The following is a 14,312-nucleotide window of genomic DNA, read 5'->3' on the forward strand; positions in this document are numbered from 1 at the left end:
TCCCCCAAAAAACCAGCATGGCTGCATAAAGAACTCTCTGACAAATTGAAAGACAAAAAAAAAAGATAAGTATAAAAAGTGGAAAGAGGGAGACATAACTAAGGCAGAATATCAGCAAATAGCCCGAGCCTGTAAAGATGAAGTGAGGAAAGCTAAGGCTCACAATGAAGAAAGGCTTGCCACAAAAGTAAAAAATAACAAAAAAAGCTTCTTCCAACATGTTAAAAACAAGAAAAAAGTTAAGGAAACAATTGGTCCATTCCTGGGAGAAAGTGGCAAGAAGGTGACAAGCAACAAGGAGTAAGCAGAATTATTTTGCTCATTTTTTTGCATCTGTCTTTACACAAAGGGATAAAACAGTCCAACCTATCAAAAACAGCACCACAAAAATCAGATTAGGAACACAAGTTGAAATAGGGAAGAAAATGGTAAGTGAACACCTGTCTACTCTAGACAAGTTCAAATCACCAGGACCAGATGGATTACACTCCAGGGTTCTGAAGGAACTGGCATATGAGATCTCAGAACCACTGAACTATATCTTTCAGAGATCCTGGAGCACTGGGGAACTGCCAGAGGACTGGAAAATAGCTGATGTAGTTCCCACCTTCAAAAAAGGGAAAAAAATAGATCCAGGAAACTACAGACCTATCAGCCTGACCTCAATACCAGGAAAGATTCTGGAAAAGATAATCAAGCAACAAATTAGCAAACACCTAGAAGTAAACAAAATAATAGCCAAAAGTCAACATGGGTTTGTCAAAAACAGATCATGCCAGACTAATCTTATTGCATTCTTTGACAAAGTGACAAAATTAGTGGACCAGAGGAATGCCGTCAATATAGTTTACTTGGACTTCAGTAAGGCATTTGATAAGGTAGACCATAACCTACTACTAGATAAAGTAGAAGAATGTGGGTTAGACAACATCACCACCAGATGGATTTGTAACTGGCTGACCAACCGCACCCAACATGTAGTCCTCAATGGAACTGTATCTACATGGAGGGAACCCTGCAGTGGAGTACCCCAAGGCTCTGTTTTAGGCCCAGTACACTTCAACATCTTCATCAATGATTTGGATGAGGGAATAAATGGGGAACTAATCAAATTTGCAGATGACACCAAGCTGGCAGGAATAGCCAACACTCCAGAAGATAGGCTTAAGATACAGAAGGATCTTGACAAACTTGAACATTGGGCACTATCTAATAAAATGAAATTCAATGGTGAAAAGAGTCAGGTTCTACATTTAGGCAAGAAAAACAAAATGCACAGGTACAGTATAGGTGGTACCTTGCTCAATAGTAGTAACTATGAGAGGGATCTTGGAGTTCTAGTGGTCAACCATTTAAATATGAGCCAGCCGTGTGCAGCAGCTGCCAAAAAAAAGCCAGCACTGTTCTAGGCTGCATAAACAAAGGGATAGAATCAAGATCACGTGAAGTGTTAATACCACTTTATAATGCCTTGCTAAGGCCACACTTGGAATACTGCATTCAGTTTTGGGCGCCACGATGTAGAAAAGATGTGGAGACCTCAATGCAAGGATGACCTATCGCACCACTCTTGACCTGCTTTTCAAATCCCAGGAATTTGTCCCTAACTACAAATGTAATAGACAGGATCTTATGGCTATCATTGGGGGATTGGATTTTGATACATCCTCTTATATAGCTGAACTTACAGGTTTCTTCAAGATTCCACAAGTAAGCTGTGATCAGGTTGAGGAGGAAAATTATATATTTTGTTGTTGTTGTTATTGTTGTTGTTATTATGGAATATATAACAAGCATAACTGGAGACTCTAGAAAGAGTGCAGAGAAGAGCAACAAAGAAGATTAGGGGACTGGAGGCTAAAACATATGAAGAACAGTTGCAGGAACTGGGCATGTCTAGTTTAATGAAAAGAAGGACCAGGGGAGACATGATAGCAGTGTTCCAATATCTCAGGGGCTGCCCCAAAGAAGAGGGAGTCAGGCTATTATCCAAAGCACCTGAAGGCAGAGCAAGAAACAATGGATGGAAACTAATCAAGGAAAGAAGCAACCTAGAACTAAGGAGAAATTTCCTGATAGAAAAATTAATCAGTGGAACAACTTGACCTCAGAAGTTGTGAAAGCTCTAACACTGGACATTTTAAAGAAGAGATTGGACAACTACTTGTCTGCAATGGTATAGTTGTCTTACTCCATTAAGACATTAGATAAGATCAGCCTAAGTTCTTATGAGTTAGAGCAGTATTTTTATGGTTAATTGAATTGATTAATGAGTTGATTGATGCTCAATAACTTTGGACATCAATTTGACCAGTGGTTGTGGGATACATCAATACTGTCCTGAACCATTTTGTTATATTTTGAAGACATGACCACAGATTGCTTCTGTTTGAAGAAAACTATGGAGGAAAGTTTGAAACTCAGTTCTTTCAATAGATGTGACATCAGATGAACCTGTTCTGACTCCTTATGGGACGTAAGGATCAGCAGAATATTGATTTGTTATTTTCCCTTCAGGTTCCAAGTTATTTGCCTTGGTCCAACTAGACCCTTGGGCTATGCTACTCTGTTCATGTTCAATCAATGTGATCATCTTGGAACCCATCTCCCCTTGGCTCTCCCATCAGGGAGACCATCAAAGACACAGAAACAGATAAAAAGAATGTCTACTTCCAATGTGTTAATGCTAATACACAGCAGAGTTCACGGTTTCTCCTATAATTGCTCCATAATTATAATTAATTTCATCATCAGACCTTCAACAATTATCCAGAAGAGGCCAAAAGAGAAATCAATATGTGAGATGCAGTGGAGAAAGAGTTTATAATACATCAGTACTCTTCAACTTGTTTTATGTGTCCATGTGAACCTATCCAGTTCTCCACCTCTTTGATCAGAAATGGCTTCGGATCCTTAAATTGCTTTGTGGCTATTTTAAAATGTATTCATTTCATTGTTGTGTTTGTTGTGCATTGTAATATTGAGATCCTTTGCTGCTTTGTCTCTAAAACAGGTGACAGAAACTGGAAATCAAATGCAGCAGAATCTTTTCTTCAGGAAAACACATTGGATGCTGAGGCTCGTGGCAATGATTGTTTTGCTATCACTTGAAGACTGCCAAAGAGTGACCATCAAGTGTCCTCGAACCCAATTCTTCACTGTTCCTCATGACTGGTATCAGCCAGGGACACTTCTCATTGGTGGGATGGCATCTCTGGTCATTTACGTATTTAACGAAGTTTCCTTCGAAAATATCCCTTCACAAGAAATTGGCTTTGATCTTCCAGTGTAAGAAACTCAACTTCCCAAAACAAGTACTACTCAACCCCTATAAATAGTAATGTGTAGTAAATAAAAATGTAAAACAAGTTATTCCCCGCACCTTGTTATAGGATATATCCAGGTGATCTTATTTCTGTCAATGTCATTTTCTAGATTGCTTATAGTCACTTACTACTTTGATATAAGCTGTAGTTTCTTATTATTACTCCTTCTTTTCCTTCTTAAAAAACACTAACTCTGTGTTGTCTTCATCTTGCTATATATGCAGTATTGTGTTGAATGGCAAAGAAAGTGATGAGTTTTGTTAAATTGGAGAAAGCAATGTTCCATGGCTGCAAAGTGTGCATGAAACTTGGGAATATGGATGACAAAGATGTTAAAATTGACATAGAATAGAGTGGAATTATTTATTGGCCAAGTGTGATTGGACACACAAGGAATTTGTCTCCGGTGCATAAGCTCTCACGTTACAAACAGTGTTAAGTTAAGATGGATTAATAGGCAATTAATTAGTTAAGACTGATTTGCAAGCAGACTAATTATTGCATGCTTTTCTTTATGAAGAAATTAACCTCAATTTAGTTATGAATCAAGAAAGAAAGGGAGAGAGGGAGAACATTAAAAATTGGGAAGAATACATTTTTTAAAGAACTGTTTCCTATTAGCCTAATTTAAAAAATGCTGCATGATTATTTATTGCAGGACTGGGAAATCTTTCCCTGAGAATTGCTCATTTGCTTTGTGTGTTCAGGGAAGACTTTTAATATCACATGTGCTGTGGTTGGAGGCATTTCACTGATTTCTAAATATTGGTTTCTGTTCAGACACATTTCATAATGCACATATTGGAAGCTTGCTCTCCCACTTTATCTTCTCCCCTCTTTTCCGTCCATTAGGATGGAAGCTAATCAAGGAGAGAAGCAACCTAGGACTAAGGAGAAATTTACTCACAGTGAGAACTATTAATCAGTGAGGCAGGTTCCCTCCAAAAGTTGTGGGTGTGCCAACATATGAGTTTTTTAAAGAAGAGATTGGTCAAGCATATGTCAGAAACGATATAGGATTTCCTCCATGAGCAGGGGGTTGGACTAGAAGACCTCCAAGGTCTCTTCCAATTCTTTTATTCTGTTTTCTGAACCTTGATTCATCTTCGTAATTCTGGTCACATTGCATTATCCTAAGAGTTGTGCTGGTCAAGACGATCAAATTCAGACGTAAAAAGCTTTGCAACTCTATTTGCAGGATGCTGACCAAGTTCTACCAGAATGCGTTGGCTTTGGCATTTGCTGTAAATACCATCAACAAGTCTCCCACAATTTTACCAAATATCACACTGGGCTTCCACATCTACGACAGCTACTATGATCAGAGGATGACCTATTACAATCTTCTCAATTTGCTCTTTAAATTGCACACTTTTCTTCCTAATTATGAATGTGGACCTCCTAAAAACCTCATTGCTTTGGTTGGAGGGCTTGGATCGGACACCTCTTTCCATATGGCAGATGTTTTAGGACTCTACAAGATTCCACAGGTGAGGACTATGCATAGCTGCAGGGAACAGCTTTGGCTACTTGTATTAATCTTATAAGAGATGTGGTGGCTCAGTGGCTAAGACGCTGAGCTTGTTGATCAGAAAGGTCGGCAGTTTGGTGGTTCGAATCCCGCTACTTGTCCCAGCTTCTGCCAACCTAGCAGTTCGAAAGTATATAAAAATGCAAGTAGAAAAATAGGGACCACTTTGGTGGGAAGGTAACAGTGTTTTGTGCACCTTTGGCATTGAGTCATGCCAGCCACATGACCACGGAGATGTCTTTGGATAGCGCTGTTTCTTTGGCTTTGAAACGGAGATGAGCACCGCCCCCTAGAGCCAGAAATGACCAGCACACATGTGCAAAGGGAACCTTTACGTTTATCTTTACTATTAATCTTATCTTCATCACACAAGTGATTTTGAAATCGAAAAGAAAACCAAAGACATCAAAGCTTAGAGAATTGGAGGAAATAAGGACTCCTGGGAGGATCAACAAGGTTCCAAATCCTAATTCAAGTTGGTCATATTTCTCCATCTCTGTTAAATAAGCAAAAGGGAAAGGTTTGATTTTAGCAAAGAGAAAAGGTAGGAATTTCCTTGCTGCAGGTTTGATCAGTGGTGCTTCTGGTATAGACTGGTTCGGACGAACCTGTAGGTCTGACAATTAGCTGGCCCCACCCATCCACCCCAGCCATATCCTGTCTTATATTTCCTTCTTTCTGGCTCAGTTGATTTGTGGGGCACAGCTTATTTTCGCGCCTCCATTGTTCTACTTACCGGGGCTGCCTTAGAAGGTAAGCAGCTGAGCTTCAAATTGCTGTATTTTGAACGCTGAGCAAAAGCGTGTTAGGCACGCGATTTGGTGTTTGTTTGTTTTTTTGTTACACATACATATTTATGAACAAAATGTCCCTTTTACATCTTCCCGTGTACATCATCCATTTTACATCACAAATCCGTTCCAATTTCAGCTCTATTGTCCTCTTTCCCTCTTTTCCATTTTACCCTTATTTCCTTTTTAATACATCTACAATATCATTAATTGCCCCTTGAAAGTTGATCCAAGTTATCATTCCCTGTTTCATCTATTCGTCTATTTTACTCCCATGTAAACCTCTAGCTGTTTTCCATTTGATCTTCCTTTTTCCTCCATATTCTTGCTCTTCAATTAAAACCCTCTATTATTCTCTTCTCTCCTATTCCCTGCTCTGATTTTTTTTCTTATTTTTCCTTGCCATTTAAGGTTTCACACACATTTTTTTAACATAACTCATTTGTGCATCCATGATCCCGATTTAACTAATTTAACATTTTTAAAAGAATTTTTACAATATATCACAATAATCCTCTCATATGCATAATCCCTTTCTGTTCTCACTTTCTACCCTAGTATACAATAAGCTGAGTTAGTTATCTATAATTGATAATAGTTTAGTTAGTTTAGTTTATTAAATTTATAAACCGCCCCCTCTCCCCGAAGGGGCTCGGGGCAGTGTACAGACAATAAATATACAATAAAAACAACAAAGCAAAACACCAAACCCAGACAAACCAACTTAAACACACAGTCCGTGCAATAACCAAACTAACAATAGTTAAAATAGTTCCAATTAAAACCAATTAAAACCCCAAAATTTAAAAATTTAAAATGCCATCCAGGAGGGTCAGGATTAGATTATACTGTATTTCTAATTTACAATTACAATTGTGCCAGGCCAGCTAATTTGAACAAGTGGGTCTTGAGTTTCTTACGGAAGGAGCGGAGATCAACAGTAGTTCTAATATCGGGGGGGAGGTCGTTCCAGAGGGTTGGGCCCATCACAGAGAAGGCCCTACTCCTGGGCACCACCCGCCCGCATTGCTTAGCGGATGGTACCCGGAGGAGTCCCTCTCTGTGAGAGCGGATTGGCCGCAGGGATGTGTGGGGTAGGATGCGATCCCGCAGATAACTAGGTCCTGAGCCATGGAGCGCTTTAAAGATGACAATCAACACCTTGAAACGCACCCAAAAAGCCACAGGCAGCCAGTGCAGCTCACGCAGGAGCGGTGTTACATGGGAGTACCTAGTACTCCCCATTATTGTCCGTGCGGCTGCATTCTGGGCCAGCTGTAGCCTTCGGGTGCATCTCAAGGGGAGCCCCATGTAGAGAGCATTGCAGTAATCGAGGTGGGAAGTCACCAGGGCATGAGTGACTGTGCGAAGGGCGTCCCGCTCTAGTAGGGGGCGCAATTGGCGCACCAGGCGAACCTGGTGGAATGCCCCCCCTAGCCATGGCTGTCACATGATCATCCAGCGACAGCCGGGAATCTAGGAGGACGCCCAAATTGCACGCCCTGTCCATGGGGGGCAGTTGTTCACCCCCAATGGCCAGAGATGGAACATACTGGCTAAAGTGGGGCGCCGGTAGCCACAGCCACTCCATCTTGGAGGGGTTGAGCTTGAGTCTGTTGTGTCCCATCCAGACCCGGATGGCTTCCAGACACCGGGACATCACTTCGATGGCTTCGTTGGGATGGCTCGGGGTAGAGATGTAAAGCTGAGTATCATCGGCATACAGATGGCACTCAACCCCGAATCCTCGAATGATCTCGCCCAGCGGCTTCATGTATGTGTTGAACAGGAGAGGCGAGAGGACCGATCCCTGAGGCACCCCACACGTGAGCGGCCTCAGGGTCGACCTCTGCTCCCCCGTCAACACACATTGCGTCCGACCGGAGAGGAAGGAGGAGAACCACCGCAGTACGGTGCCCCTCACCCCCAGCCCCTCCAGCCGACGCAATAAGATACCATGGTCGATGGTATCGAAAGCCGCTGAGAGATCTAAAAGGACTAGGATGGAGGAACAACCCCCATCTTTCGCCCTCCAGAGATCATCCACCAACGCGACCAAAGCCGTCTCAGTGCTGTGACCGGGCCAGAAACCAGACTGGCGCGGGTCTAGATAATCAATTTCCTCCAGGTGTCGAGGGAACTGTTGCGCCACCACACTCTCAACAACCTTCGCTAAGAAGGGAAGATTGGAGACAGGACGATAATTAGCTAACTCTACTGGGTCCAGAGAAGGCTTCTTAAGTAGGGGCCTCACCACCGCCTCTTTCAAGATGGCTGGCAAGGACCCCTCGCTCAACGAAGCGTTCACTACACCCTGGAGCCAGCCTCGTGTAACCTCCCAGGTTGCCAGTACAAGCCAGGAGGGACATGGGTCCAATAAACATGTGGTGGCCCGCAGTCGCCCACGTAGCCTGTCCATATCCTCGGCGGCAACAGAGTCAAACTCCTCCCAGAATGGTCCCTCAAGACCATGTAACAATTCCCTCAAGACCAATGTAACAATTCTCTTATATCTTAATTCTCTATATATCGTGAACTGCTTTCATACCATTCCCTTACTGAACCAGTTGTAAAACCGATTGCAGCCCACCCCTGGGTTTGATTGATTGATTGATTGAAGACCCCCATGCCTTTCTGCACTTTGTCTTTAAGCTCACATTCGGATCGTTTGCTCCCGAGGACATTGTAAAATCCAGGGATCCTACTTTTTATCGGATGGTCCCAAACGATGAAAACCAGTACATGGGAATTATCCGTCTGCTTCTACACTTTGGCTGGACATGGGTGGGTCTTTTCACAGGAGATGATGATAGCGGGAAATATTTCTTGCAAAGCATGGAGGCGTTTTTTTCCAAGTACCGAATCTGTTCAGCCTTCACTCAGGTCTTCCCACGCCAAGGCCGTGTCTTGTCCAGTGACGATATGGGTACATTTGGAAATCTCCACGTCTCTGTTATGGATCAGAGAGCCAGAGCATTCGTCATCTATGGAGACACCATGAATCTTATGTGGTTAATTACCTATAGTACTCTTCTAGTTTCTGACAATGCGTATTTAGGGAAGGTGTGGATCATGACAGCCCAGATGGAATTTGCAGTAACGGGCGTGACCAGACGGATGGATTTTCAAATGTTCCAAGGCGCCATATCCTTCGCAATTCATTCCAAGGAACCTCGGGAATTTCAGACGTATCTTCAGAAGAAAAACCCATGCCAGCCTGAAGGGGATGGTTTCGTCCAGTTGTTCTGGGAACAGGTTTTTGAATGCTCATTTCCAAATCCCGGAGAAACATTGGAGCCAGAGGAACTTTGTACTGGGAAGGAGAACCTGGAGAAGCCTCCGCGGTCTGTATTTGAAGTGAGAATGAGCGGCCACAGCTACAGTATCTACAATGCTGTCTATGCAGTAGCCCATGCTCTCCACGCAATGCACTCGTCAAAGACCAAGCACAGAGTAAGAATGGGGGAGCAAAGACTGGAGTTTGAAGACATGCAACCTTGGCAGGTAATGTTCCCATAACAGAAGGATACAACAGAATAACAGAGATGGAATGGTCCTTGGAGGTCTTCTAGTCCAATCCCCTGCTATGGCAGGAAAACCTATAGAATTTCAGACACATGGCTGTCCAATTACTTAGGTTTTCCATGATCCTGATGCCGAGAAACAAAGAGTGTATCAATGTTATCCAATCATCAATGAAATATACATTGATGATTAGAATTAATAGTTCCATTCCTGGATACGTATGTCCGTTATTGCTTTCACAGCAAACCAAAGGCTTGACTGGTTAGAGAAAAGTGTATTGATCACTAATTAATATAGGACTGTGATGACAAAACTGTGGCACACGAAGCCATGTTGCCCACCATATGCGGCCTTGCCTCTTTGGTCTTCTGGGTTTCTGGTGCACATGCAATGAACAGCTGTTCTTCACCCGTTGGCAGTGCCAAAAACCACCCTGTGCATGCGCACCATCTAGCTGATCATTGGGCACACATGCGTGCGAGATCCCAGCAGTTAGGCTTTTCCGGAGAGGGGCCCCAATGAGCTGGCATGCATGCCTTTCCCCGCAACCACTTGGTGCCAAAAAGGTTCACCATCACTGATATAGGCTCATGATGGTGAACCTATGGCACATGTGCCAAAGATGGCATGCAGAGCCCTCTCTGTGGGCATGCACACCATGGCCAGCTGCTTTTCTGAGTCCTGGCATTCCCACAGGCACGAAGACCAGTTGGCATGCTGGATCCTGGAAGAGTAGTTAGGCGGTGCACGCATGGACACCGGGCAGCTTCTCTTCTGGTTTTCAACACTCTCGCGTGCGCAAAGACCACCTGGCCCAGCTGCTCTTCTGGTTTCGGCACTCGGTGGTGGAAAGGTTCACCAACATTGATATAGCTGTTCAGAACAAACATAATTGGGATCAACAACTCGGATATTAACCAAAGCGATCAGTATGATGTTACTTCAACTTTCCTTTGCTGGGCAGACTTGTGAATGTTGTAAATATGAAGACTGGTATCAAAGTAATCTTTTTAGCATTTTTGTAATTGCAAATATTTGGTCATTGAGGCAGTTGCTAAATGAAGACTATAATGTGTAACCACTGTCAACCGTCATAGAAAAATATTTATTGTCCAGCAGCAATATTTTAATGAATAGTTAAAATAGAATGTTAGAGAATAGAAAACACTGAAGTAATATTTTAGAATCGTGTAGAATTAGGAATGGAAAAACAGTACAAGGAAATAAACTGAGTAAATGAATTAGTAATGTAAGAGAGTGATAAGCTGCCCAGAGTCACGTTGCGGTGAGATGGGTGGCAAATGAAATTAATAATAAATTATTACTCCTGGATTTTGGTCTAGACTAGTAGTTCCCGACCTTGTTTTGGCCATTCCCCACCTAAGCATCTCTAAAATCCTGATCCCCCTCCCCGTGACACATAATTCTTACTTTACTCAAAAAGTGAACTCTACTCACGTGGAGGAAGCCCAAACTTGGTTTAAACAAAGTTCAAATTGCCCCCATTAAAAATCAAATTGCCCTTCATTGGGAACCACTGGTCTAGAGAGCGGAAATGTCCAATTTGTACGTTCATTTGCCAAGTAAGCCAAAACAAAATAATTGCTGATAAAATTCATTTTCTCTGACGATTTTCATGCAATGTCATAGTTTATATATTTTGTGGTTCTGTTTTTAAATCTGTCAAGAAAAATAATCCAAAATGGATGGAAATTCTGTTTCATTTTCCTCCCTCCTTCCCTCCTTTCCTGGCTGCCAACATTTTTTTCCTCAGAGTCTTAAATGCACAACTAATGTTTAAAAAAATGCCCATGTCTTTCAACTTTATTATAGGAAACTGAAAATAGATTGGACTCCAAGAGAATATAGAACAATTGGTTTGCTCTACAATAAATGGGTTATGGGATGGATGGATGGATGGATAGTTGATAGATGGATAGATGACAGACATACAGACAGATGGAAATAGATATGATAGATGATGATGGATGGATGGACGGATGGATAGAGATAGAGAGATAGAAAAATAGAGCTAGAGAGATGGATGGGTGAGTAGGTGGGTGGATGAATGGATGAATGGATGAATGGATGAATGGATGAATGGATGAATGGATGAATGGATGAATGGATGAATGGATGAATCGATGAATGGATGAATGGATGAATGGATGAATGGATGAATCGATGAATGGATGAATGGATGAATGGATAGATGGATAGATAGACCACAGAGAACATCTTTGGACAGTGCTGGCTCTTTGGCTTTGAAACGGAGATGAGCACTGCCCCCTAGAGTTGGGAATGATAGATAGTGAAAGAAAGAGAGAGGGAGAGGGAGGGAGGGAGGGAGGGAGAGAGAGAGAGAGAGAGAGAGGGAGAGGGAGAGAGATAGTGAGATACACAGAGAGATAGTGAGCTAGATATAGATAGAGGTAGAAGTGGATGGATGGATGATTGGACAGATGGATAGATGGATAGATGGATAAATGGACAGATGGGCAGATGGATAGATGGATAGATGGATAGATCATCTATCTGCTAACAAATTTCTCTAAAATAAATAATGCAATGTTTGAAATGTTATCAACTGGATGCCTTTCCCTTTGATAATCCATTGGTCATTCTGCTACTGGAAATCAAGAATTGGGAGGAGACTCATATCTTAACTCACAAGAGGGGATTGTCTATGTGGACAGAAGAGTTTATTGTCAAGATCTATAGAAAATATTGAATCCATTTAAATTTCTGAAGCTGAGCGTGGGCTATAACCTACATTTCCTGCCTGCTAGACTCACACCTTATCTATTGTCTTTCCTTCCTTCCTTCCTTCCTTCCTTCCTTCCTTCCTTCCTTCCTTCCTTCCTTCCTTCCTTCCTTCCTTCCTTCCTTCCTTCCTTCTTTAGATCTTCCTAACTGATGCAGAATATGAAATCCTATATTAATTTATATTGAATGTAATTGCTTCCAACATGTCATAGGTTGACATTATATCTTAATTATTATTAAGTGGGGTATGTCATTTTTAGGGATGCGGTGGCTCACTGAACTTGTTGATCAGAAGGTCAGCAGTTCGAATCCCTAGTGCCGTGTAACTGAATGAGCTCTTGTTACTTGTCCCAGCTTCTGCCAACCTAGCAGTTCAAAACCATGTAAAAAAGCAAGTAGAAAAATAGGGATCACGTTTGGTGGGAAGGTAACAGTGTTCCATGCGCCTTCAGCATTTAGTCATGCCAGCCACATGACCATAGAGATGTCTTCAGACAGCGCTGGCTCTTCGGCTTTGAAACAGAGATGAACACCGCCCCCTAGAGTCGGGAATGACTAGCACATATGTGCAAGGGGAACCTTTACCTTTACCATTTTCCCTTCCTCCCAGTTACATGCATTTCTTCAAGGGATGTCATTTAACAATTCAGCCGGAGAGACCCTGAATTTCAATGAAAAAAGAGAAATTGTTGCTGGATTTGATATAATGCACATGATCCTATTCCCAAACAACTCCTTCCGCAAAGTCAAAATTGGATGGTTAGAATCGGTGGCCTTTGAAGAAGAACACTTCTTTATAGATGATGACATTATTGAGTGGCCCAGCACCTTTAACCAGGTATGCATTCTTAGATTTCCTTGACAGATTCTCCTTCAGTCATCTGTGGTTACACATTTCCACTACTGTAAAAATTGTCTATGCCAAAAGATGTTGCAGTGGGGTCTAGGACAGCTTCCCATAGCTGACCTGCCTCAGTCAACTTGCCCTGGCTGTCTCCCCTGGTCAACTAGCCAAAGACAACTCATTGTAGACCAACTCGCCATGGAACAACTTCCTATGGCCACTTGACACATGATAATTCAAGAGAGGGACAAGTCAACTGCAGTTGGTCTTCTCTTGCTTTCGGTTTGAATCTTCTCAAGTTAGACATCCTCAAGGCTGGGGTGAGCTGCAATCCTACTTGTCCCTCTCTTGAGTTATCCCATGTTGGATTGTCCTATAGCAAATTGTCCCATGGTAGGATGACTAGGTGGGAGGTGGTGGCTCATCGGCTAAGACGCTGAGCTTGTCGATCAGAAAGGTCGGCAGTTCAGCGGTTCGAAACCCCAGTGCTACCTAACACAGTGAGTTCCCATTACTTGTCCCAGCTTCTACCAACCTAGCAGTTCGAAAGCACGTACAAATTGCAAGTAGAACAGTAGGGATCACTTTAGTGGGAAGGTAACAGCTCTCCATACACCTTCGGGCATTTAGTCATGCCAGCCACATGACCAGGGAGACGTCTTCAGACAGCACTGGCTCTTTGGCTTAGAAACAGAGATGAGTACTGCCCCGTAGAGTCGGAAATGACTAGCACGAAAGTGTGTGGGGACCTTTTCTTTTTACCATTAAGATGACTAGGACAAGTTACTCAGGGTGTGTTGGCCAAGGTGAGTTGTCCCATTCTGGTTCCAATGCTAGTATAAATTCAGTATTGTTGCTGCTTTATTAAGTATTACTATTATTACTAGTAACAATGCTTTGAAAATAATAAACGTATATTTCTTTAAATGGGAAAATAATAGAATTTTAACACGCTTTTAAAAAAAATGGTTACATTTATATTACCATATTTTTTTATTTCTTTAGGAAGCTTATAGAGAGCTTCTGGGGGCTGGGGAGGGCAGATATGAGCCAAAACAAGGCCATTTTGCTCAATTGTGCCCCCCAGTCCCCAGGAGCACTCTGAAAGCCTCCTACCAGCTATGCATGGCCATTTTGGTGAAGGGGCGGGGTTTCAAGAGGCAAAAATGCTGTATTCAGTGTATAAGACGCCCCCAGATTTTCAGCCTCTTTTTTGAGGAAAAAAGGTGCATCTTATACTCCAAAAAATACGATTTATTTATATATTCATGCATGTTGGTCATTGATCTGTTTCCCGATGTTCAGGATCCCCCCCCCAAATAACTAAACTGTCAGGCCTACAGCCATTTTTCTTTCAGATCTTTGGCCTGACACACTTTCTATTATTCTACTATGCATTTTCTATTGTGGGAAAATGGGAGGGAGGATTATAGGAATGAGACGCGATGTAGCCATAACAAAGTTCTTTCTAGAAAGCCAAGGTCATCCTTTGTCTTTGTACCTCTGCACCTGACCGGAACTGGATGGGT

The 14,312-nt window shown here is 42.4% G+C and overlaps 1 protein-coding gene across 1 annotated transcript in view; it reads left to right on the forward strand.

Moving 5' to 3' along the window:
* Window positions 1-1,551: 1,551 nt before the first annotated feature.
* LOC309400622 (vomeronasal type-2 receptor 26-like) overlaps window positions 1,552-14,312 on the forward strand; it is a gene marked incomplete at both ends in the record, with an annotated part of 28,432 nt that continues 15,671 nt past the window's right edge. The window contains 5 exons of the mRNA XM_081969182.1: window positions 1,552-1,710; window positions 3,014-3,288; window positions 4,525-4,816; window positions 8,301-9,152; window positions 12,550-12,777. Of these exons, the coding sequence (XP_081825308.1) occupies window positions 1,552-1,710; window positions 3,014-3,288; window positions 4,525-4,816; window positions 8,301-9,152; window positions 12,550-12,777 (1,806 nt within the window). The remainder of the gene's footprint in view (window positions 1,711-3,013; window positions 3,289-4,524; window positions 4,817-8,300; window positions 9,153-12,549; window positions 12,778-14,312) is intronic.

The sequence above is a fragment of the Natrix helvetica genome (genome assembly GCF_964273705.1).
Source record: "Natrix helvetica genome assembly, chromosome: W".
Classification (NCBI taxonomy): Eukaryota; Metazoa; Chordata; class Lepidosauria; order Squamata; family Natricidae; genus Natrix; species Natrix helvetica.